At 43.4% G+C, this 25505-nt stretch overlaps 1 protein-coding gene and 1 long non-coding RNA gene across 2 annotated transcripts in view; both read left to right on the forward strand.

The window, feature by feature from the left end:
* Positions 1-1262: 1262 nt before the first annotated feature.
* Positions 1263-25505, forward strand: part of LOC311057462 (scavenger receptor cysteine-rich type 1 protein M130-like) — a gene marked incomplete at its 3' end in the record, with an annotated part of 38206 nt that continues 13963 nt past the window's right edge. The window contains exons 1-7 of the mRNA XM_084074419.1: positions 1263-1345; positions 2739-2893; positions 3137-3284; positions 11307-11630; positions 11905-12198; positions 12633-12908; positions 13110-13415. Coding sequence (XP_083930545.1) covers positions 2759-2893; positions 3137-3284; positions 11307-11630; positions 11905-12198; positions 12633-12908; positions 13110-13415 — 1483 coding nt within the window. The 5' untranslated portion in view covers positions 1263-1345; positions 2739-2758. The remainder of the gene's footprint in view (positions 1346-2738; positions 2894-3136; positions 3285-11306; positions 11631-11904; positions 12199-12632; positions 12909-13109; positions 13416-25505) is intronic.
* On the forward strand, positions 18729-19787 carry LOC311057140. The gene is made up of 3 exons (XR_014601956.1): positions 18729-18763; positions 19057-19332; positions 19534-19787. It is a non-coding gene; the product is annotated as an uncharacterized lncRNA (long non-coding RNA).

Below are 25505 nucleotides of genomic sequence, written 5' to 3' on the forward strand. Positions count from 1 at the left end.
TCTGATAAGGTCTGGATCAATGAGGTGAGCTGTGACGGGTCTGAGGATCAGCTGTGGAAATGTCAGAACTTCAGAGGTTGGGGGTCAGTGTCTCCAACCAGGACTCAGTGAGATGGATTACATGTTCAGGTAAGATCATAACGCTGTGTTAGCATGCAGGGTCGCCATACACTATATATATATATATATATATATATATGAAGAGACAAGAAAAAAAAAACGATAACGACGACAAACGGCCGACGTTCTAACCGGCTAATTGCCGCGTTTTTCCCCGGTGTTTAATTTCCTTCGAGGGGCGTGGTCTCAAACACACTCAGCCTCGGCCCGACCCCGGTCCCTCGTGCTGGAAGACCAGGCCTCGTTCCGCTTTTCCCACATAAACTGGTTTCCCACATGAACTGTAACATACGGTATTGCATGTGATGTTTCTGAGGCACATTTTTTTATTTTTTTATTTCAATGTTAAAATTGCATTTGCCTTTTTTTATTTTTTTGTAGATACAATTGAAATGAGTTTGGATGGTTTTAAATGTGCTGGAGCTGTCCAGTTCAACACAACCTCAAATGGAAGCAATTCAAAATACTATGTTTGTTCTGACTACTTTGGTAAGAGTTACACTGCCTGTATGTATGCTTTGATTTATTTCTACTGTACAATATACCTAACTTAAATTAGTAGTATTGATAATGCACTTTACATGATTAAGATAAAATACAATAAAATAAAATAATATGTATTGTTGGTTACCTCTGGCATAAAGCAAAGGAACAAGCTGACCTCGTGTGTAAAGATCTCAAATGTGGAACCGCACGAGATGTGCCTGACCCCATGAAAATGACATCACCAGAGGGATTCACATCCAACGGCAAGAGAATTCATTGTACAGGAACCAGGAATGAGGATCATCTGTGGCAGTGTGACCCTCAGCCTGCTAACTGTTCTAAACCTGCTTTCATCACATGTTCAGGTAGGATTGTTACCTCTGTGGTCTTCATCAATATATTATTATCAGCTGTGTCAGTAACAGATACATACACACACACACACACACACACACACACACACACACACACACACACACACACACACACACACACACACACAGTTGAAACATAAGGGTTTGTGTTACAGATCATCCCATCTTCCGGCTGGTAGACGGGGATAATGTCTGTTCTGGAAACATGGAGGTGGAGGATGGTGACATGTGGAAGATCTCCTGTAATGAAAGCACCAGAATAAGTGCTGATATGATGTGCAAACAACTGAGATGTGGAACCAGTGTCACACACCACTTTAACTGTGACAGGAATCAATCACTTCCACCGACACTGACATGTTCAGGTAGCATAACACTAATGTGTAGAACTGCTAGTTTCAGCACTAATCTATCAAGACAGATTCTGCTAACAGTGAGTTGGATGCCAAAACGTGAAATGGGCCGTTGTAGCGCCACCATGAGACGATAGAAAAATAAAAATAAATCGGTGTGGCATTTTGTTCCAAACAGACTGCTCCTGCAAACTTTGTAAACCAATCTTAGCCAATCACGATGAAATACGAGAAATCGGACAAATACGTCTTGATCACATGACTGTAGAGATAATTGTCTCCGCCAGGCCGAAAGGCATGGCGAGAGAGTATGTTTTACCCTCCGTCCGTCCGTGTGTGTGTCCGTGTGTGTGTCCTGTCCGTGTGTTAGCAGCTAATCTCTGGCACCGTTGGCCCGGTCGCTGCGAAACTGTGCACACACACTCCCTGGATGCCAATTCAGAACCTCTGCCTCAAATTTTTCACATGGGCCTGTTATAGCGCCACCTGGAGGCCGATTTGTGCAAAACCCATTTTTTTTACATTACTCCTACATATTTTATCCAAACGTCATGCAAAACGGTACACAGTATCTCTATAGTCATGTGATCAACACGGATCTGTCCGATTTCCCATATTCCATCCAAGGTTGGCTTCCAAAATTAGCAGGATTGCTCCGTTTTGAACAAAATGCTTCAAATCATGAACGCAGCTTGCGATTTCCGTGAAATTTCACAAACACATTCCCCCTAGGCCGAAGAAGAAATGCCACCCTTTTCACATTGGCCTGTTATAGCGCCACCAGCAGGTCTAATTTAGCAAAACACATTTTTGGAACAAAATGCCTCAAATCATGAATGCAGTGTCCGATTGCCGTGAACGACCTAAGAATAAATGGAACCCTTTTCACATTGACCTATTATAGCGCCACCAGGAGGCCACAATAACGTACCTGACCTGGCGGAGACCTGTGCTCCGAGGAGCACTTTTTCTAGTTTGTACTGATTTGCGTGATGTTTGGACGAAATCTGTAGGAGAAATATAAATACATGTTTTTGCAAAAATTGGCCTCCTGGTGGTCTCAATCGGCCTCACAGACACACGGACAGACAGACGGACGGACTGACGGACAGGGGCAAAAACGTAGTCATTGCATGTCCCCTGGGTGCCTCTGATACGCCCATATATGGGCATATTGGTCAGATCAGCAGTGCGGCATAGTGTGAGGGTCACGTGGCAAACCCGAACTCTAGATTTGTATGGGCCCAAACCTCTAGTTAAATAATAATGGAATACAGAATGATGCACAATAAAGAAGTGTTCAAACATAATTTAAAACACATAAAACAGATCATGTTTATGTGATTTAACTCATTTTATCTTTAAATGATCTTTTAACTTGGTCCTAACCTTTATCTTTTAACAGAAAGGATCAACATAACTCTCATGGACAATGGAAGTGTCAGTGATTGCTCTGGTACAGTTCATGTCAGTAGTTCTATGGGTCTGCAGCCTGTGTGTGGCTCAGATTGGGACAGAAAGGATGGAGAAGTGCTTTGTAGAGAGTTGGGCTGTGGCAAGGTGAGATCTTATTCTTTATGGTTAATATATGAATGATCACTTATCTGTGTTACACTGACCTTACAGGTCCTTCTTTACACTTTAAGCCCACATTTACATTACATTTTATTGTGTAATGGCATGACCAGTCACCATTATGTTTTTGCCTTGGTTCTATTAACATACCAATGTTATACTATATATGCGTATTGCTCTCTCTCTCTCTCTCTCTCTCTCTCTCTCTCTCTCTCTCTCTCTCTCTAGGTGATTTTCACTGGCACCACAAGGACTCAACAACATGGAATACTGGACAACATGAACTGTAAAGGCACTGAGGAGTCACTGTGGCACTGCATGGCCAAGTACAATGACTCTGTCCCATGCACTTCCAACGCTCATGTCACCTGTGGCGGTAAGAAAGATAATGATGCCTTGTTTCATTAGTGTAAAATAAATAAATGGTAAATGGTGCATTTATATAACGCTTTTATCCAAAGCGCTTTACATAGATTGTGCATTACATTCACCCATTCACACACACATTCATACACCGATGGAGGAGGAAACCATGCAAGGCACCAACCTGCTCATCAGGAGCAATTAGGGGTTCAGTGTCTTGCTCAAGGACACTTCCACACTAACTCTGGGGGAGCTCCCCAGCCCCGGATGGAACTTGGAACCTTGCGGTTTACAGTTCACTCTACCCGGCCACTCTACCCCTGAGCCACTGTATGTAGTGTATGCAGTTATTGCTGGCGTTGGAGGAAGTTATTAGGGCATAGCTCTGAAAGAGTTAGCTGTTGTCTGTGTGTCTATCCTGAGCTATCTCTCAAATCTCTGGGCAGATCAGTGGCAAATATCAGTAAAACAACACGTTTTATTTCCTTCGTGGGGCGTGGTCTCAAAGACACTCGGCCACGGCCCGACCCCGGTCTCCCGTGCCGGAAAAACAAGTACTCCTCGTTCCACTTTTCCCAAACGAACTGGTTTCCCTCATGAACTGTAACATACTGTATAGAATAGATACACACAGAGATAGACGGGAACGCCCAGGAACGCCCCACTCGATTTTAGCTTGGGGGAAAACAGAACGATCTGCCTCATAGAGTTACATCATACACGAACGTTTGGATCACTTTCAGAGCTATTTTATGGACGATAGAAACATTGTCAGCTAAGAAAAATCCATCAGAAGGACAGCTGGAACACAATCGTCCACTCGCCCTCGGAAAAGTTGAGTTATTATTAAGATATGTGACTAAAAAGACCAAACATTTCCAATCTATGAGCTCACTGCGCTTCGGAACACGAAGCGTTGTAACTGTGTGCTAGATTGGCAATGTTTGGTTTATGTTCCCCCCGGAATACGTAAGATGGGGTTCATGTGGTTTATCAGATTATCTTTATATCTTATTGCATGAGTCAAGTTTCAGCACAAGCACCACTGAGATCGGAGATCTGTTTCCCTCTTTCCATCTCCGTCTGACTCCCAAAACACTCGTCCCAAAACACAGTCGCCCCGGGGCAAACCCGCCGGGATTCACCTGGTATTCCTAAACGTAACCTCAGTAAAACTATGCCTAAACATAACCTTATTCCTAAACGTAACCTCAGTAAAACGGTGCCAACGCCATTATCAGCTAAGTGCGCTGTGCGCCATTTAATATCATGCAGGATTTACACACTGCTTTAGCTCCGTGTTCATTCCCAGATTTACAATTTCGTTATCTGTAGGTTTTTAAACGAGGATAGCCGGGTTTGGCTTGTTTTGTGTGTAAATCGCTGCATGTTGAACATGCGTTTCCAAACTGTAATGGCGTCGATTTCTCCTGTACTTGGAATTCACTAAAACGTGCTCTATAGACATCATTGATGAATGAATGGTTTTTGCTTTTTGATGTTATGCTAAGTTTAATTGATCTATATCTATAGTAAATGTAATAGTGTCTCTTAGGCCTGTCAAAAGAAATCGATTCATGAATAAATCGCAATTCTTAATGCCACGATTTTAAAATCGATTCAAAATATAAAAAATCGATTCTATTTTATTTATTTATTATTTTGTATAAGTTATTACCTTTTCCACTGGCACTTTGTCTGAAATCAATGTCAGAAAGATTGACTGACATGATCTAGCTGCATTGAAGTGTATGATTCAACTTTTCATGGTTTATATTGTTCAGAATTGTTTTAAAATGTTCTAGTATAATTAAAGCAAAGTGATTTGGGGTAGAAAATCGAAATAAATCGCAGAATCGAATCGAATATCAATTAATCGCAGAATCGCAATTTTAATCGAATCGGCACCCTAGGAATCGATTTTGAATCGAATCGTGAGTAAGTGAATCGTGACACCCCTAGTGTCTCTTAACAGGTGATTAAATCCGATAACCTCGGGCCATTGTGTTGTGTTGGATCCTCTGTGCAGTCAACATTCCAGTCAGACTCTTGTTTAATTTGCTAATGTAGCGTTCCTTGTCGAGTGGCAACAAGGTTCTGTGCCTGTGATCTGGCAAGCCATGACGCCTGCTTTTTAAATTGGTATACTTTTAATACAGCATATGAGTTTGAGAACCCCACATCCCTCGGTCGATACCAGCTGGGGGAAATCTGTTTCTCCCCGAGCGACTCCGCCCCCTGGGTACGACCCACTGATGACACTACTAGTCCAGGGGCCAAGGCAGATTTTGGTACCACCTAAGGTGGCCGTACATTTTTGGTATTTTTGTATTCCTACATGTCTCTAGTTTATATTTTGGTATGATACATCTTCCAATTCAGTAGCTTAATGACAGTAATCACTCTAAACCGGCTAATGTATCCGGTAGGAGACACAAAGTAGAATCTTTGTGTCTCCTACCGGAAATACACCCGGGCATCAAATTATTGCGACAAAAAACAAAATATATCCATGTATTCAAGGCTTCATGGGGTGTGCAATTGACAGAAAATAATCATTTTTTGGGTGAAGGCCTCCTTTAAGTTTCCCAGGGGGACTCTCTACCCATTCAGCTATGACCACCCTAGACCGAAGGAGGGTCAACTTTTACAAGCTTATGGAAAGCAGTCTTTTTGCAAACACCAAAAATCTGAGAAGTTATCAATTGCACACCCCATGAAGCCTTGAATACATGGATATATTTTGTTTTTTGTCGCAATAATTTGATGCCCGGGTGTATTTCCGGTAGGAGACACAAAGATTCTACTTTGTGTCTCCTACCGGATACATTAGCCGGTAGGTAGTGATAACTGCCATTAAGCTACTGAATTGGAAGATGTATCATACCAAAATATAAACTAGAGACATGTAGGAATACAAAAATACAAAAACTTTACGGCCACCTCAGGTGGTACCAATTTGTGAAAATATCAGTGTTGGCCCCTGGACTATACTCTGTGTGGATGTATATGTATAATGTATGCATGTGATGTATCTGAGGTGATTGACTGACAGAGTTTTTTGTTTAATTTCACTGTTAAAATTGTATTTGTATATTTCTTTTTTTTTTTGTAGATCAGATTGAAATGAGTTTGGATGGTTTTAAATGTGCCGGAGCTGTCCAGTTCAACACAACCTCAAATGGAAGCAATTCAAAATACTATGTTTGTTCTGACAACTTTGGTAAGAGTTACACTGCCTGTATGTATGCTTTGATTTATTTCTACTGTACAATATACCTTGAACTTAAATGTTCTCATTTATCATCATACATTCCTGTAATGCTCTTATTAAAACAAAGGGTTGTTACCTGTAAGTTTGAACAGCATTAATGATTCCCTCTGCAACTTTTTTGGTGGATGTTTCTGTCTGGTCTCTGTTGTCAGTAGAATTTCATATGATTCCAATGAAATAATAAAGCATCTGTATTGTTTGTTCCTCTGGCATAAAGCAAAGGAACAAGCTGACCTCGTGTGCAAAGATCTCAAATGTGGAACCGCACGAGATGTGCCTGACCCCATGAAAATGACATCACCAGAGAGATTCACATCCAACGGCAAGAGAATTCATTGTACAGGAACCAGGAATGAGGATCATCTGTGGCAGTGTGACCCTCAGCCTGCTAACTGTTCTAAACCTGCTTTCATCACATGTTCAGGTAGGATTGTTACCTCTGTGGTCTTCATCAATATATTATTATCAGCTGTGTCAGTAACAGATACATACACACACACACACACACACACACACACACACACACACACACACACACACACACACACACACACACACACACACACACAGACAGACAGACAGACAGACAGACAGACAGACAGACAGACAGACAGACAGACAGACAGCGCTCTAGTGTTGAAACATAAGGATTTATGTTACAGATCATCCCATCTTCCGGCTGGTAGACGGGGATAATGTCTGTTCTGGAAACATGGAGGTGGAGGATGGTGACATGTGGAAGATCACCTGTAATGAAAGCACCAGAATAAGTGCTGATATGATGTGCAAACAGCTGAGATGTGGAACCAGTGTCACACACCACTTTAACTGTGACAGGAATCAATCACTTCCACCGACACTGACATGTTCAGGTAGGTTAACACTAATGTGTAGAACTGCTAGTTTCAGCACTAATCTAACAGTGAGTTATAGGCCAAAACGTGAAGTGGGCCGTTGTAGCGCCACCATGAGATGATAAAAAATAACACCCTGTGTGAAGGAAGCGGTGCCTTTGGGGCGAGGTGTAACTCATTTCAGTTCGTCCCTATTGGTGGTCTGAGTCCACTTACCAAATTTGTACTTGGTAGCATGCTGCAAACTGGAATGATGGCTGTTTAAAGGCCAGCCAATGGGCAGACAGAGGGGGCGGGGCTTAAGTAATTACAGTTCGTCCCTATTGGTGGTTTTAGTCCATGTACCAAATTTGTACTCCGTAGCATGCTGAGAACTTGAGTTATGGCTGTTTAAAGGCCAGCCAATGGGAAGACAGAGGGGGCGGGGCTTGAGCAATTCACGCTGGTCCCGTATTGGTGGTCTAAGTCCACATACCAAATTTGGACTTGGTGGCATGCTGCAAACTGGAGTTATAGCTGTTTAAAATCCCGTGCTCATCCCGTGCTCATACGGGCGTACGTCCCTGGGGGTCCCTGGACCCCTCTTTGATAACCGGTGGCACGTGTGGCCAATGAGAGGAGATGGCATAGGCAATATCCAAGTCTGTGTGTGTGTGTGTGTGTGTGTGTGTGTGTGTGTGTGTGTGTGTGTGTGTGTGTGTGTGTGTGTGTGTGTGTGCGTGTGTTTGTATGTGTTGCTTCTTTGCCGTGCTCATACGGACACACAGACACACAGACAGACACACAGACACACAGACACGGTGTCAAAGCCAAGTGTAGAGCGGTTGGCACCGCTAAAAATAAATACATGGATGCTCTTCCTTGGCCTAGTGGGAATTTGCGTGCAAAGTTCCACAGTAATCGGGTGCTGCGTTCATGATTTGAGGCATTTTGTTCAAAACAGACCGCTCCTGCAAACGTTGGAACAGGCCTGGCGCCAGGATGAAATGACTGAGGGGGCAGTTGAAAATTGTGGGGGGGCACACCAGTCGCGGGACCCGTGCGGTTAATTGCGCGAATTGTGGACGTTTTTGGGCGTTTTTTTACTATATTTCGGGTTGGGTTAGGGTTAGGGTTAGGTTAGGCTTATGTTATTTAATTCCAAGGGGCAAGGCTTGGATATTTACGATGAGGCCAACACGGAAGCTTATGAATGGCCAGAGTGAGGCACTGTTTTACCCTGCGCCGACCTGCAGTGTCAGAAAGAATTTATTTTAACGCAAGTGAATGGGTTTTTGACAAACTTTAGACTAGATTTTCTTACCGTAATAAAAATTGTCACAAATTCTATATGCTTCCAGTCGCTAGTTTAAAGTCTCCTTTCAATCATCATGATATGCGTTTTGCTAAATTATGGTCCCATTTATTCTAAAATTGACGATAAAGTAGGCTATGCTCCAGGAGGGGCGGGATGATTTTTGATTGATTGATTGATGTACTTTATTTAGTAAGACATGAGAACAGTACATGACAGTACATAACAGTACATGGAAGTACAAATTCTCAATACAAGGTCTACTAAACTGGATAGCTCAGTTAAGCACGTAGCTTGTTTAAGATGAGATCCCCATGCACACAAATCATGACGACATATAAGAGACAGACAGATATATACACTACTATACAGAATGTCATACAATCAGTTTACAGGTTACTGGTATGAAGGGTGAGAAATATGTACAAAAAAAGAAAGAGAGAGGGGGGGGGGTAGGTTAGGTTAGGACATGGGGTAGGTTAGGACTTGGACAGGGGCCATTTTTGAATTGCAGCCTCCTGAAGGTGTATCTTTAGGGCATTTTTGAAAGTGAGTGACAAGCTACCCAACCAATAGCATTTTTGGGGGTTGTTTTCCGGTTCGCTGGTCACGTGTCTGGTCTCAACCAATAGCGTTTGAGTTCCGGCGTGGCCAACTGTATATATTAACGATGGAGGAATGCATGTTCCTGAACTATCGGCTTCATTTTTGTTCTGTAGAAAGCAGGGGAGTGGCTTTGTCCATTCTTTTTTACAGTCTATGTTTAATTCTTATTTTTGCCTGATTTCACCGATTTTTTTAATCAAAAAATTAATTATAAAAAAATACATTTTCATTTTTTTTTCTCCCCAAAATAAACTGATGGGGCACAATTTGAAACTGAGGCCATGCCCCCTCAGGCCCCCCCCGTGGCGCCGGGCCTGCTTTGGAATCTTTGCCAATCTTAGCCAATCAGGATGAAATGTGAGAAATCGGACACATACGTCTTGATCACATGACTGTAGAGATAATGTGTACTGATTTGCGTGATGTTTGGACAAAATCTGTAGGAGTAATATAAATCTATTTTTTAAATGGCCTCGTGGTGGTCTTAATCGGCCTCACAGACACGGACAGACGAACGGACGGACAGGGGCGAAAACATAGTCATTGCACATGTCCCCTGGATGCCTCTGATACGCCCATATATGGGCATATTGATGGGATCAGCAGTGCGACATAGACGTGTAGTGGCCTGAACCTCTAGTTATATAAAAGCCATAAGATCTATTTGATGGCAGTCTTCTTTGGAATACAAAATGGTGCACATTAAAGAAGTTTTCAAAGATCATTTGAAACACATAAAACAGAGCATATTTATATGATTTAGCTTGTTAGATCTTTAAATGATCTTTTAACTTGGTCCTAACCTTTATCTTTTAACAGAAAGGATCAACATAACTCTCATGGACAATGGAAGTGTCAGTGATTGCTCTGGTACAGTTCATGTCAGTAGTTCTATGGGTCTGCAGCCTGTGTGTGGCTCAGATTGGGACAGAAAGGATGGAGAAGTGCTTTGTAGAGAGTTGGGCTGTGGCAAGGTGAGATCTTATTCTTTATGTTTAATATTATGAATGATCACTTATCTGTGTTACACTGACCTTACAGGTCCTTCTTTACACTTTAAGCCCACATTTACATTACATTTTATTGTGTAATGGCATGACCAGTCACCATTATGTTTTTGCCTTGGTTCTGTTAAAATACCAATGCTATACTCTCTCTCTCTCTCTCTCTCTCTCTCTCTCTCTCTCTCTCTCTCTCTCTCTCTCTCTCTCTCTCTCTCTCTCTCTCTAGTCAGAATCAACTTTAAAACACTGTCAGACTGTCTTGTTCAGCAGTCAATAGCAGCCTGGTGGAAGCTGTTCACTGTCGCAAAATTGCTTGCTCAGGGTCTCTGCTCTCCTTCTAAAGTGTCTTGAGACAACTTGTTGTGATTTGGCACTTTAATAAAATTGATTGAATTGAAATTTGAATTGATGAACCTGGTGGTGTTGCTCTTGATACTGTGGTAGGCCTCCTTGTCTGGCCGTGTTCGTTGTAGGGGTTTGAACAGTTTGTGGCTGGGATGGTGCTTGTCCTTGATGATGAGCTGGGCTTTGACTACACATCGCTTCTTGTACAGTTCCTGGAGCGCTGGGAGCTCTCCTTTTATTATGAGCTCTGCTGAGCGCACCACCCGCTGTAGGTTTTTATTTTCTCGGGCAGTAACAGTTTTGTACCTGATAGAACGCCTTCAACAGAGCTGTTGTAGTACAGCCTGAGGATGTGGGGTTCTACCCCAAACCTCTTCAGGAGGTGAAGCCAGTACAGTCGTTGCACCAGGGCTGTGGACAGTTCAGAAACCTGTCTCTACATAGTCGGTCCATATGTAAATAATTGTAACTTTAAGTCAAAGGGGGGATGCAGCCCCGTCACTGCTGTTTCTGTCTACTCAGTCTGTGTCTCAGAGGAGGGCTGTGGACAGTTCAGAAACCTGCCTACCAGTGACATCATCGGTAGGCAGGTTTTGTCATTTCAAACAAGAAGATAGTATACATAAGCTTTTAACCCCTCCCGCCCTCCCCCCCTCAGAGCCCAAGGTAGTGTTCATGAAGAATGGAACGTCCTGTTCTGGCCTGGTGGCAGTAGAGCATGCTGGGAAGGACTACTGGCTCTCAGGAGCCAATGAGACGTGGAACCACACTGCTGATGTGGTGTGTCAACAGATGCATTGTGGGAAAGCCACTGACGTCACCCTGTTCCCTCATGTTCCTTCTGGAGAACCTGGAGAAGGAATGGAGAATGAAACTTGGAGTGAGTCCTACAACTGTTCCTCCACAGAGAGGTCACTCTTTGACTGTCAAAAGGACAACACAACTTCATCCAATCAGAGCATTGCTTTGGTGGAATGTTCAGGTAATGTGTTTTAAATACTGCTCGTGGGTATTTTCTTTTAAAAAAAGTAACCTGCAGCTAAAAAGAAACAAGTTTTTCTGATTTAAGTGATATGAGCTCTAAGCTCTTCCTTCATGTTTAGATCAACCTGGATTTTCCTGTTTATCATCATAACTTAATTTCAATGCAAACAAATCATTCACAATGGCATCCTAATCCACAGAACATAGGTTGATAACACCTGTTTGATGTCCTTGGTATTTGTCATTTGATTTCAACATGTTCATTTCAACAGGTACTATAACTGCCACCCTGACAGAGCAGTGTTGGGGGACAGTGCAGGTGTGCACCCATGCAGGCTGTGGGGGGGTGTGTGCACACACCTGGACTGATGCCAATTCTGAAATGCTGTGTAAAGACCTGGGCTGTGGACACGCCTTCACCGGCATCGACCAGAACATCAAGGGGAATGTAAACATCCTGTTAATGTACCCGACCAAACACACCACCAACCTGACTGAAAGCATCATTGTGGAAAATGACAGAGACATTTACTGCAATGGCAAACCGGCCGTTGTAGTTTGCTCGGGTAAAACATAAGAAATACCCACACTACATTTAGAATATATGAACAGATGTGTTTGTTTGCAGCTTGTTATAAGCATGTTGTTTTTGTCCACTTCTCCTTAATTTGATACATCTCTTTTTGGTAAATTCACAAAATTGTCTATAAGGGCGCGGTCACACTGTACTTTTATTTTACCCCTGGGGCGGAATCTGCCAATGCTTTATCAATGCAAATGCATGGATTCATGGTCTTGCGCATCTTTCACTCAAATCCATGCATTTGCATTGACAAAGCTTTGTCAGATTCCACCCCATAGGTAAAATAAAAGTGAGGTGTGACTGTAGCCTAATAATATTAATTTCAATGGTACTTGTGACATTATGTTAACACTGTCCTGCATGCATAGGAAATAGTTTCTGATGACATTTTTACAGTTTGATACTGTTTCCATGCAGACAGCGTCGAGGCTGATTTCAAGGATTCCAGAGATCATTGTTCTGGGAATCTGAAGATACTCTATCGAGGCCAACGTTACCCTGTCTGTAAAGAATCCCTGATCAACACTGATGTCAGAAGCACCATCTGTAAGGATCTGCAATGTGGAGAGACTGGAGAGACTCTTGGATTCTTTGGACCTTTGCCTCAAAGTAAAGTCATATCAGGACTGATAGACCGTAACATTACTTTGCAGGACAAAGGACATTGTTCTCTTGGTGTTCTCCAGTGTTCTGGTATGTCTAAAATGCTCTGTTCGGATTTATTTATTTAACCACATTTGTATTATATAGATACTGTATAACATAACGTTCCATTAAATACAGATCACTTGTGAATGTGAAATGTTGTAGGTTATGATCTCTGGAACTGAGCCAATCATGAATATGTCTTGGTTTTCATTAACTATGCTCTGTCCCTGCTCCTTCTCTTCTTAGACTGGCAGAAGATCAGACTACAACGTTCAAAAGAGCCTGGAAGAGCCTCTGGAGGAGATGTGTTTGTTTACAGTAAGAATGGTTCCAGGATGGTCTCTAACCACGGCTGGACAGAAACAGAGGGAGAGAAACTGTGTCGTGATCTCAACCTTGGTGGATATAAAAACCATACAGCATCAGCAGGTTCTTCTGATATGTGGGAGAAGAGCTTCAACTGTACTGATGTGAAGGAACCAAAGAGGATCTGGGACTGTGAGCGTGACAAGAGACCCTCCGGGAACCAAGGAGTTTATCTCCAATGCAAAGGTAATACCAATTAACCCATTAAGACCTGAGGCCCATTCTACAAATACCTTCTAAATCAGTAGCTTTCTAACTTTTCCGTGCCACGAACCCCCAAAATTATATCTATTTGGCTGCAAACCCCCATCTGAAAATGTTTTGTGCCAGGGACCCCCAGAAGAGTAGATTTGTGTTAAAAAAAATGCCAAATGATTCAAACATTTTCAAACACTTTAAAGATTTTTCAAAATTATTCAAAAGTAGCAGATGTAAAAGCACGCAGCACGGCACAAAGTGACGCGCTGTGAGCTTGTAGATCTGCTGTTTTTCAGAATCACTGTTCTAAACCTCTGTTCTAAATCCTAAGACTTTTCTGGAAAACTAAAACCTAAAATTATGTTTTTTCCAGTTTTAATGGGTTATTACTACACAGTCAGTTATAATGGGTTATTACTACACAGTCAGTTTTAATGGGTTATTACTACACAGTCAGTTTTAATGGGTTATTACTACACAGTCAGTTATAATGGGTTATTACTACACAGTCAGTTTTAATGTGTTATTACTACACAGTCAGTTTTAATGGGTTATTACTACACAGTCAGTTTTAATGGGTTATTACTACACAGTCAGTTATAATGGGTTATTACTACACAGTCAGTTTTAATGGGTTATTACTACACAGTCAGTTTTAAAGGGTTATTACTACACAGTCAGTTTTAATGGGTTATTATTACGCATTTACTCACAGAAGCAGATTTAATATAAAGACTGAAGTGGGGAAAAGGACAGTATTTTCCCCTTCATATCAACCAGTTGAGGGATGATGGTTATTTAGGCCTTATCAGCCTCAGGGCTGTTATTTAAAGTAGATGATTTGAATGACATCTCTATGTGACTCCAGATAACATGTTTATTTCAGACTCATCAGATCTGTGTGGTTGTGGGATTAGAGATTGTGTTTGTTTGTTTGTTTGTTTGTTTGTTTGTGTTGATTTGTGGAGATTTTGTTTCTGTTGTCCCAGAAAACCCTGTGGTTACCCTGGTGTCATCAGAGAGATGCTCTGGTCTGGTGAGGATCAATAACAGAGCAGTGTGCAGCAAGCATTGGGACAACAAACACTCACAAATAGTTTGCCAAGAGCTGGACTGTGGTGATGCTCTCTACTTTCAGAGAAAGAGATGGCCATATGAGCCATATGGGTTCCACATCCGTTGTCACGGCTCTGAGTCCACACTGGGACACTGTGAGACAGAGGAGGGCCGGTGTGATGATAAGCTGGTGGTGATTGTCTACTGTAGAGGTGAATACTTTGATAACAGTCTCTCTTCTGGTAGATATAATATAATAGTGTGGTACAGTATGTGTCTCTGGTATAAAAAGGCCTCAGGCTGATTATGATGACACATTAATGATGTGTTAATAATCTAAAGTGAAGCACAGTGGCTGACCTTTCACCTTTCAGTTGCTGCTGCTGCTCACACTGCCCCCCCCCCCCCCCATCACACACACACGCACACGCACACGCACGCACACACACACACACACACACACACACACACACACACACACACACACACACACACACACACACACACACACACACACACACACACACACACACACACACACACACAGCATTATGTCAGAAAGTGTAGTTTTTAATGTTAGATTAGAGTAGTGATGACACGGTGGATACTATAGTCTACTTACAACACAATGTGTTTATTATTATATTGTCCCTCATGAGACTTAACATGAAAAGTAGGTCAACAAGCGCTCATTAAACAATGATATAATAATAATAATAATAATATACATCTGCCAGACTGTTACATTTTATCACAGTTAATCGACAAAATTTAACCCCAAATGGTCTTTTACTTTTGCATTGCATACAGTCGTGGACAAATGAAAAGTCAGAGTTTCCTGTGGGATTACTGTGAGACTACATCAAGGGAAGCAGCAGGGATTCAGCAGCTAGAACACGTTTTTCATTTTAATTAAATAGGTAGTTCCCCTTTCTGCCACCAGGTGTCACAAATCCCAGGGCTCCCCTCTAAGGAGGGGGGCGGGGGATCTTCAGTGTTAATTTAACTCTGAGTGTAAAATGGAACCAAATGGAGCGGTTCTTTTTTTCTTTTTCGTTTCAACCAAAGAATATCATTTACATTACCTTCAATAATGAATGAATGAATCAATGAATGATAAAACATGAACTTGTTTCCTAGTTCCCAGACGTAATGGGTTGACATTGTGAGATCAATTATGATTTTCATTTGAACCCTTCAGACTCAGATGGACATGTGTGGCAAGTTGTGTCTGGTACCGTATCAGCCCCATTATGAACCTCTCACTCCACTATACAGCTCAGAGATGAGGTTCTACTGCCAGGTCTGTGGCCATGTTTCCCATTCAACCCATGTCAGGCCAATACTGTTCCCGGTTCGGCTACAATGTGAAACATGGCCACAGGCTGACTAAATAAGACATTTAAAAGGGTTATTTCGTCCTCGACCTAAAATTTGTGATGCCGGACCACCTTAAACATTTGTACAGTCTGGAATCTACCATTAGTTTTTGGATATGATGTGGTGAAAGGGTAAACACTAAACAGTGGAGCCTTTGCGGCCGTTTAATCGATTCTGGGAGACCTGGCAGTAGGACCTCATCTCTGAGCTGTATAGTGGAATGAGAGGTTCATAATGAGGTTAATACCGTATATAAAGAAGACATAAAGGCGGAGGTGAATGTTATCCTAATACTGTGGTTCATTTGAACTTTACACCCCCCCCCCCCCCGCCCCCTCTCAGAGCCCAAGGTAGTGTTCATGAAGAATGGAACGTCCTGTTCTGGCCTGGTGGCAGTAGAGCATGCTGGGAAGGACTACTGGCTCTCAGGAGCCAATGAGACGTGGAACCACACTGCTGATGTGGTGTGTCAACAGATGCATTGTGGGAAAGCCACTGACGTCACCCTGTTCCCTCATGTTCCTTCTGGAGAACCTGGAGAAGGAATGGAGAATGAAACTTGGAGTGAGTCCTACAACTGTTCCTCCACAGAGACGTCACTGTTTGACTGTCCAAAGGACACCACAACGTCATCCAATCAGAGCCTTGCTTTGGTGGAATGTTCAGGTAATGTGTTTTAAATGCTGCTGCTGGGTATTTGTACCTTAAATAACCTTCAGCTAAAAGTGTTTTTCTGATTTAGGTGAGCTCTTTCATCATGTTTAGATCACAATATATTTTCCTGATTATCATCATAACTTAATTTCCCTCCCGACACATTCACAACTAGAAAAAGTGCTCCTCGGAGCACAGGTCTCCGCCAGGTCAGGTAAGTTATTGTGGCCTCCTGGTGGTGCTATAATAGGCCAATGTGAAAAGGGTTGCATTTCTTCCTCGGCCCAGTGGGAATATGCGTGCACATTTTCATGGAAATTTCATGATTTGAGACATTTTGTTGAAAACGGACCAATCCTGCAAACTTTGGAAGTCAACCTTAGCCAATGAGGATGGAATATGAAATATCGGACAGATGCGTCTTGATCACATGACTATAGAGATACTGTGTACCGATTTGCGTGATGTTTGGATAAAATCTGAAGGATTAATATCCAAAAATGTATTGTACATAAGTCGGCCTCCTGGTGGCGCTGTAAAAAGCAGATGTGAAAAATGCAGTGAAGATGTTGTTCCTTGGCCTCTAGGGATAGCCTGACACTCAGCCTGAATTTTCATTTAGTTTCACTCCATTATTCAGTCTGAAAGCCCTCTCAATGCAGCCGATTGCTGAGATGGGGGCGTGGCCAACGTTTTTTTTTTTTCAAAGACTCTTTGGCGATTGGTCCATACTGGATTAACCCGATCCCGATTTGTCGTACAGATTTTCAACCGAGGCTGAGACCTCCTATGAGAGCGTCACCAGACCAGAATCGCCTGAACATATTTTTTTAATGGGCATGGCTAGCGATTCACGGGCTGGAGCCAGGCTAGGGAGTGTGCGTGCAAAGTTTCACGCAGATCGGTGCAGTTATAGTTAAAAATGCAAATCGGCCTGTTATAGCGCCACCATGAGGCTGATTTGAAACATTTCAAGTGGCATTTCTTCTTCGGCCTAGCCCCCTAGTGGGAATGTGTGTGTGCAATTTTATGGAAATGGCTAATGGATAGCAACCTTAACCAATGAGGATGGAATATGGGAAATCGGACAGATCAGGGTTGATCACATGACTATAGAGATACTGTGTACCGATTTGCATGAGGTTTGGTTTGATTGATTGATTGATGTACTTTATTTAGTAAGACATGAGAACAACAGTACATGGAAGTACAAATTCACAATACAAGGTCTACTAAACTGGAAGACTCATAAAAGCACAGAGCTTGTTTCAAATGAGTTCCCCATGCACACAAATCATGATGACATATAAGAGACAGACAGATATACACAACTACTATAGAATGTCATACAATCAGTTTACAGGTTACTGGTATGAAGAGTGAGAAATATGTACAAAAGGAGAAGGAGAGAGGGGGGGGGGTAGGGGGGTACGTTAGGTTAGGACTTAGACAGGGGCCATTTTCCAATTGCAGCCTCCTGAAGGTGTATCTTTAGGGCTGTTTTGAAAGAGAGTAGGGTTTTACACTCCTTTACTCCTTTTGGTAGGGCGTTCCACATTTTTGATGAATAGCATGAGAACGAGTTACTTCCCTTTGTTAAGAACTGTAGGAGTAATGGGGAAAAAATGGTTTTGCACAAATCGGCCTCCTGGTGGCGCTATAACAGGCCCATGTGAAAAATTTGAGGCAGAGGTTCTGAATTGGCATCCAGGGAGTGTGCACAGTTTCGCAGCGACCGGGACAACGGTGCCGGAGATTAGCTGGTAACACACGGACAGGACGGACGGACACACACACACACACGGACGGAAGGAGGGTAAAACATACTCTCTCGCCATGCCTTCGGCCTGGCGGAGACAATGACACAGAACATGGCTTGGTAACACCTGGGTGATGTCCTCGGTATTTATCATTTGATTTCAACTTATTAATTTCAACAGGTACTATAACTGCCACCCTGACAGAGCAGTGTTGGGGGACAGTGCAGGTGTGCACCCATGCAGGCTGTGGGGGGGTGTGTGCACACACCTGGACTGATGCCAATTCTGAAATGCTGTGTAAAGACCTGGGCTGTGGACACGCCTTCACCGGCATCGACCAGAACAGCGAGGCGGATGTAACCATCCTGGCAATCTACCCGACCAAACACACCACCAACCTGACTGAAAGCATCATTGTGGAAAATGGTCCAGTCTGGTCCAATCAGCCTCGTTGCTCCAACAAACCGGCCATTGTGGTTTGCTCAGGTAAAAATACATTTTACACTACATAAAAATACCCACACTACATTTAGAATATGAACATTTTTTAGTTATCAGATTGTTTTAAGCTATGTTGTTTTAACCACTTGTACTTCACACCTTCATATAACTTGGATGGATTTCATTTTGTGAAATTCAATGAACTGAAATGTCTTTAATAATCAAATATCAATGGTACTAGTAACATTGTTATCACTGTACATGCATAGAACAATCTGATGTTGTTTTTTATTCTTTTATTTTTAAATAATTTTGATAATTGATTATAATTGACGCAGACAGTGTCAAGGCTGATTTCAAGGATTCCAGAGATCATTGTTCTGGGAATCTGAAGATACTCTATCGAGGCCAACGTTACCCTGTCTGTAAAGAATCCCTGATCAACACTGATGTCCGAAACACCATCTGTAAGGATCTGCAATGTGGAGAGACTGGAGAGACTCTTGAATTCTTTGGACCTTTGCCACGAAGTAAAGTCGTATCAGGACTGATAGACCGTAACATTACTTTGCAGGATGAAGGACATTGTTCTCTTGGTGGCCTCCAGTGTTCTGGTATGTCTAAAATGCTTTGTTCTGATTTATTTATTTGACCAAATTTGTATTATATAGATACTGTATAACATAACGTTCCATTAAATACAGATCACTTGTGAATGTGAAATGTTGTAGGTTATGATCTCTTGAACTGAGACGATCATGAATATTTCATGGTTTTCATTAACTATGCTCTGTCCCTGCTCCTTCTCTTCTTAGACTGGCAGAAGATCAGACTACAACGTTCAAAAGAGCCTGGAAGAGCCTCTGGAGGAGATGTGTTTGTTTACAGTAAGAATGGTTCCAGGATGGTCTCTAACCACGGCTGGACAGAAACAGAGGGAGAGAAACTGTGTCGTGATCTCAACCTTGGTGGATATAAAAACCATACAGCATCAGCAGGTTCTTCTGATATGTGGGAGAAGAGCTTCAACTGTACTGATGTGAAGGAACCAAAGAGGATCTGGGACTGTGAGCGTGACAAGAGACCCTTCGGGAACCAAGGAGTCTATCTCCAATGCAAAGGTAATACCAATTATTACAACCCAATCGGCAGAGGAAACGCTGTCGCTGTACATGTTTTACAGAAACGTTTAACATCAACGTTTCTGGACCACAACAATGTTACATTTTAGTCATGTAACATTTCAACGTTTAGGTTTATGGTTAGGTTTAGGATTCGGGTTAGGTTTAAGGTTCGTTAGTAGGCTACATTATACTGAGGGATTGTCTCAACATGGTCCACATAATATTCACACGCAATGTTTTTTGGGATTAAAAACAATCTACAGTGACACAGTCAAATTAAAAATTTCAAAATTCTACATTTTACATTTTACTTGGAGATAAAGTAATGCGCATGATTTTACAAACATTTAATATAAAGACTGATCGATGTTGAAATGAGGAAAAGGACATGCAGTTTCCCCTTTCTCTTTTATCCATATTAGTGAATTGAACATTATTGGATGAGAGTTACTTAGGCCTTATCAGTCAGAGTCGATAAACACCTAAGTCAGGGATGTCAAACATACGGCCCGCGGGCCGGATCAGGCCCGCTAACTAGTTTAATCCGGCCCGCGAGATGATTTTGCAAAGCATAAAAAAAAAAAAAAAAAACTTTTTTTTTTTTTTTTTTGTCAAAAATGTTTTAATTGCTTTTTTGGCCAAGTCTACACCTGCAACCACACGTAACTTGCACTTTCCTTCTTCTTCCTCGTCTTTGTATTGATATTGTCTGTGTTGGAGCGCTTCAGTGTGGCTGCAGAGTTCACGTGCAACCTCTTCCAGAGAGAGATATGTGACAAGGGTGAAATGAGGGGTTCTTAAAACTTTTGTAATTTGTTTTTATTGGTGCTTAATGTGTATAATTGCCTCATTTAACCCCACCATCTTATTATTTTTGTACCAATTATTATTACGCACTGTATTGTTTATAATTGTTTTCCCCATGATCCCCTGGTCACATGTATTGAGAGACATTGAGTGGCAGAGCGGCAGTCACGCGGTCACGCCCAAGGCCACGGTCATGGCCAATGTCCCCAGACAGACTGTCACCACGGACAAATGAAAGAAGAGGGAGGTGTGGTTTGGCAGGTACAAAAGCGGAGGCGGGACCGTTTGAAAGAGAGAACAGAGCACCCAAGTGACAGAGGCGTCAGTGAGGAGAAGGACAGCAGAGGGGAAGGTTGTGCCGAGACACGGAGTAGAGGAGTGCATAGATGAAGTAGACATACCAGCCACCTAGGAGTTTGGAAGCCGAGGTGTGCCTACATTCAAAGGAGAAACCAAGAGGAGAAAGCGATCGAACCGAAGGGGAGGAAGAGGCGAGTGAGACCAGACCATATGAGAGACGAGTGAGACCAGACCATATAAGGAGCGCTGAGACTGGAAAGTGGCGATAACGTTGCATACGCAACCAACTCAGCGCCAGGTGTAAAAACCTGGCTGGCGAGTGAGTATTCGAACCAGCAACGTTGAATCCCTGTATAACCACTGCCTGAGACAACGCAAATGTATCGTGTAAATGCACAGTGAACTGGTCTAGATCTCTATAATTGCAGGCAGAGAGAAAGAAGAGAGAAGACGAAGACGACTGGCCTCAGACCTTTTCCCATCTTACCCCCATATATGGACATGCAGCATTACCCCTGAACAAACCGTGTTGAGTATCTTGAAGCACTTTATTGGCACAGCACTTTACTTGAAAAGTATTTGTTGCACAGAAACCCCCCATGCTAAGGAACCCTTGTGATTAAGCCCCGCGTAATTTGCACAACTTTATAATTTATTTTATAGTTGTTGTGTAGATTAATTGTGTTTTGTATGTTTATATAGGTTTTATTAGTATAGTGTTTATTTGATTGTTTTTAAGGCACAGAAGCCAATGTATTAGGGACCCAATAAATATGACTTACCTTTTTTTGATACACTGTATTCGTGTCCAGTTTCTTAAAGGGATATTCTCATGCCAGTGTTGTATTCTCAAAACCAAAAGTATTGAAACTTACCAGTTAACCTCGAACCTGTGAAAGCCTGAAGAAGAAGTTAAAGTGTATTCAAAGGGGACTTCCCTCTATAACAAAAGTGGCGTAGTCGACAAACAATTAGTTCAGATAGGACTCACAGTAATTACGCACCCAGCACTTTATTGTGCATTTATATTTTATTGTTGTGAGTTTTATTCTGGATTATTTATTAAAGGAGAAGAGTGCAATAGTACAAACAAATTGCAAGTCAAATGTGATACAATTTCGGCCCTGTTCACATATTTGGCGCAGTCGGCAGGACTGGTTGAGAACAAACACATGAGAATACCCTTAAGAGAAACTGTACTGTTTTGTTGTTTTTGTTGCTTTTTGTTTTTTGCTTTACGGATTCAGAATGATGATGATGGCGGTGTATCCCGGTGCCCCATGGTTACCCACCTTTGGTGGAACAGAAGGCGAGAGTAAATATAGGGAATGGAAAGACCAGATTAGAGGATTATTAAGTACCCAGGAACTACCAGAAATCAGGAAAGTTGCTATTATAATTAAAACGCTAACCAACGAAGCTAAACGGCAGATTAGTGTGGTTGAGGAGGGCGAACGCGACACAGTGGCAAAAGTTTTTAAATACTTAGATGCTTTATATAAAGAAACTGTCTCTGTCGCAGAAATGCGCTCACTATTCTATCGGTGCGCACAGCGCGCAGGAGAGAATGTACCAACTTACACCCTGAGACTTAGAGAGCATTTTTGTGGGCTGCGGCAGCACGACCCAAGCACCGCTCCCTCCGAAGCCATTCTTCGTGATCAGTTTGTTATGGGTTTAGCTGAGGGCCCCCTGGGCCAAGCCTTAAAAATATATGCTCGACGACACCCAGATGAAGATTTTGCTGCTTTACGCGAAGAAGCCTACCTGTTAGCTGCTGAACATGGAACTACTGAAATAACGTGCCACGCTGTTAATCCTATTTCTGTCCCCTACCCTTCTCAGGACCCTGCTTGGAGAGAAAAATTAAAACAGGAAATCATGGACGACGTAAAAACTCAAATGCAAGGATTCACGCAGGAACTCATGAAGGAAATCAGACCGCTCCTCCGCACTGGCACCAATGACGCACGAGCGCGCACTCCACCGCCACCTGAGCGACGGTATACGGCCTCTCAGCGCTACGAATGGGATGAAGGAGGTAGGCCGATATGTAGCCAGTGTAGACAGGCGGGTCATATCGCGAGATTCTGTAGATCCGACCGAAGTCAGTTAAACTAGTACGCCCTGTCGCCGAGGTCCGGGGGGCAGAGGTGCAACGTTCACAAAAAAAGTTAAGGGCCAATGAAGTGTTTGTGGGGGAATGTCCGACAATTGGGATAACAATGGGGGGAGTCCAAATGAGGGGTTTATTAGATACGGGGTCTCAAGTCACATTGATGCAGCAGAGTTTGTTTAACGAAAAGTTCTCGCAAGATAAAATGGAAAATGGGCCTCTGGTGTTTAGCCTACGGGCAGCAAACGGCCTTGATCTACCCTATTCTGGCTATGCCATATTCGATTTAGAATTAGAAGGACTGAAAATACCGGGAAGAGGAATCGTAATTGTAAAAGATGAACATTGTATTGAGCCGCTGATCATTGGGATGAACGTAGTCCACGCAGTGTGGCATGCATTATTTAAACTCTCTGGGAGGTCTGTGTTTCCATGCCAACAGGAGAGGACACCATGGAAAAAAGCATTCGCCGCCTGTAGGAGAGTGGAGGCAGTGACCCACGAAGACGGAGCATTGGGCTATGTGTGGCCTGTCGGCCGACGGAGAATCCGAGTCCCCGCCCGCAGTGAGTTAGTAGTATGGGGCCGTGCCTGGAAAGGTCCAAATGGAGCCGAATACGAGGCCCTGATGGAGGCCATGCCGGAAGGAACTGATCTGGGAGTGGCCCGAGCGTTGGTCACCGTGCGTAATGGCCGAGTCCCCGTGCGCATCTGCAACCCCCACGCGTATAGCGTGACCGTGGGCAGACATCAAAAGTTAGGGAAGCTATATCCAGTGGAGGAGGCCGACGTCCGTGGACGACGAGACCTGAACCTGTCCCTAGGAACCGACGGAGCCGTGGAAGTGTCCCTGGTGAGCATCGAAGACGAGGGACCCGTGAAGACCTTACCTGAGGAGATGGAGGCGTTGACCCGGCGAGATGACCTACCTGACCAGCAGAGAGAAGAGCTGCATGCGATGATGTGTAAATGGAAGAAGGTGTTTGCAGTCCATAATGAAGATTTTGGGCAGACGGACGTGGTGCAACACCAAATACCAACTGGAGACGCGGCACCCATCCGCGAGAGGCACCGACCGCTGCCGCCCTCCATGTATAGAGAAATGAAGACCTTATTGAGTGACATGCTGGACAAGGGAGTGATAAAAGAGAGTTGCAGTCCCTGGGCAGCGCCCATTGTCCTGGTGAAGAAGAAAGATGGCAGCTGGCGTTTCTGTGTCGACTACCGTAAACTGAATGCCGTGACGCACAAAGATGCCTTCCCTTTACCTCGGATTGAAGAGACTTTAACAAGCCTGACCAAGGCTCAGTGGTTCTCCACACTCGACCTGGCCAGCGGTTATTGGCAGGTGGGTATGGACCCTCGGGATCGAGAAAAGACAGCGTTTACCACCCCTTTAGGACTGTTCGAGTTCCAACGTATGCCGTTCGGTTTATGTAACGCCCCCGCGACCTTCCAAAGATTAATGCAGCGATGCTTGAGTGGCCAGGTGACAGAGTCATTATTAGTGTACCTCGATGACATTATTGTATATTCACCTGACTTTTCCTCTCACATGCAGCACCTTGACCAGGTTTTCGAGCGGCTGTGGAGACACGGATTGAAACTGCGCCTCGATAAATGCAAGCTTCTCCAACCGGAGGTAAAGTTCTTGGGCCACGTTGTAGACAAAGAGGGAGTGCGCCCGGACCCTGAAAAGTTGGCTGCGGTAAGAGACTGGACCCCACCCTCGACTGTCCGCGAGGTCCGCGCTTTTCTAGGTCTGGCTGGTTATTATCGCCGCTTCGTGTCCTCATTTGCTGCCATAGCTAGGCCGTTAAATAGTTTGTTGATCGGAGTCCCGAATGATGTGAAGTCCCATCAGTGTAAAATAGAGTGGTCCCCTGAATGCCAAAACTCGTTTGATGCTCTTAAAACTGCCCTTACGCAGGCTCCAATACTGGCTTATGCAGATTATGACCGACCGTTTGTAGTGTATACTGATGCGAGTGGCCGCGGGCTCGGCGCCGTTCTGGCACAGGTCCAAGATGGCCAGGAGCGAGTAATCGCCTACGCCAGCCGAAGTCTACACCCTACCGAACAAAATGATGCAAATTATAGCTCCTTTAAATTAGAACTCTTGGCACTTAAATGGGCAGTGACCGAAAAATTTAAAGATTACTTAACTGGCGCTCATTTTACGATTTATACAGATAACAATCCTGTTGCGCATCTTCAAACAGCTCGACTAGGCGCGGTGGAACAGCGCTGGGCAGCCCAGCTAGCATCATTCACCTATGATATAAAGTACCGACCTGGAAAAAGCAATGCGAACGCAGATGCCCTGTCTAGGTTCCCTGTTCAACCTGTAGGAGTGGCCGTAGTGGAGTTGGCACCGGTGGAGAGAGAGGACGGGTGGGCTGGAGCTGAGTGGCGGGGAACACAGGATCGAGATCCGGAC

This window comes from Gymnoscopelus microlampas (assembly GCF_963454915.1).
Source record: "Gymnoscopelus microlampas genome assembly, chromosome: 12".
In the NCBI taxonomy this organism is placed as follows: domain Eukaryota; kingdom Metazoa; phylum Chordata; class Actinopteri; order Myctophiformes; family Myctophidae; genus Gymnoscopelus; species Gymnoscopelus microlampas.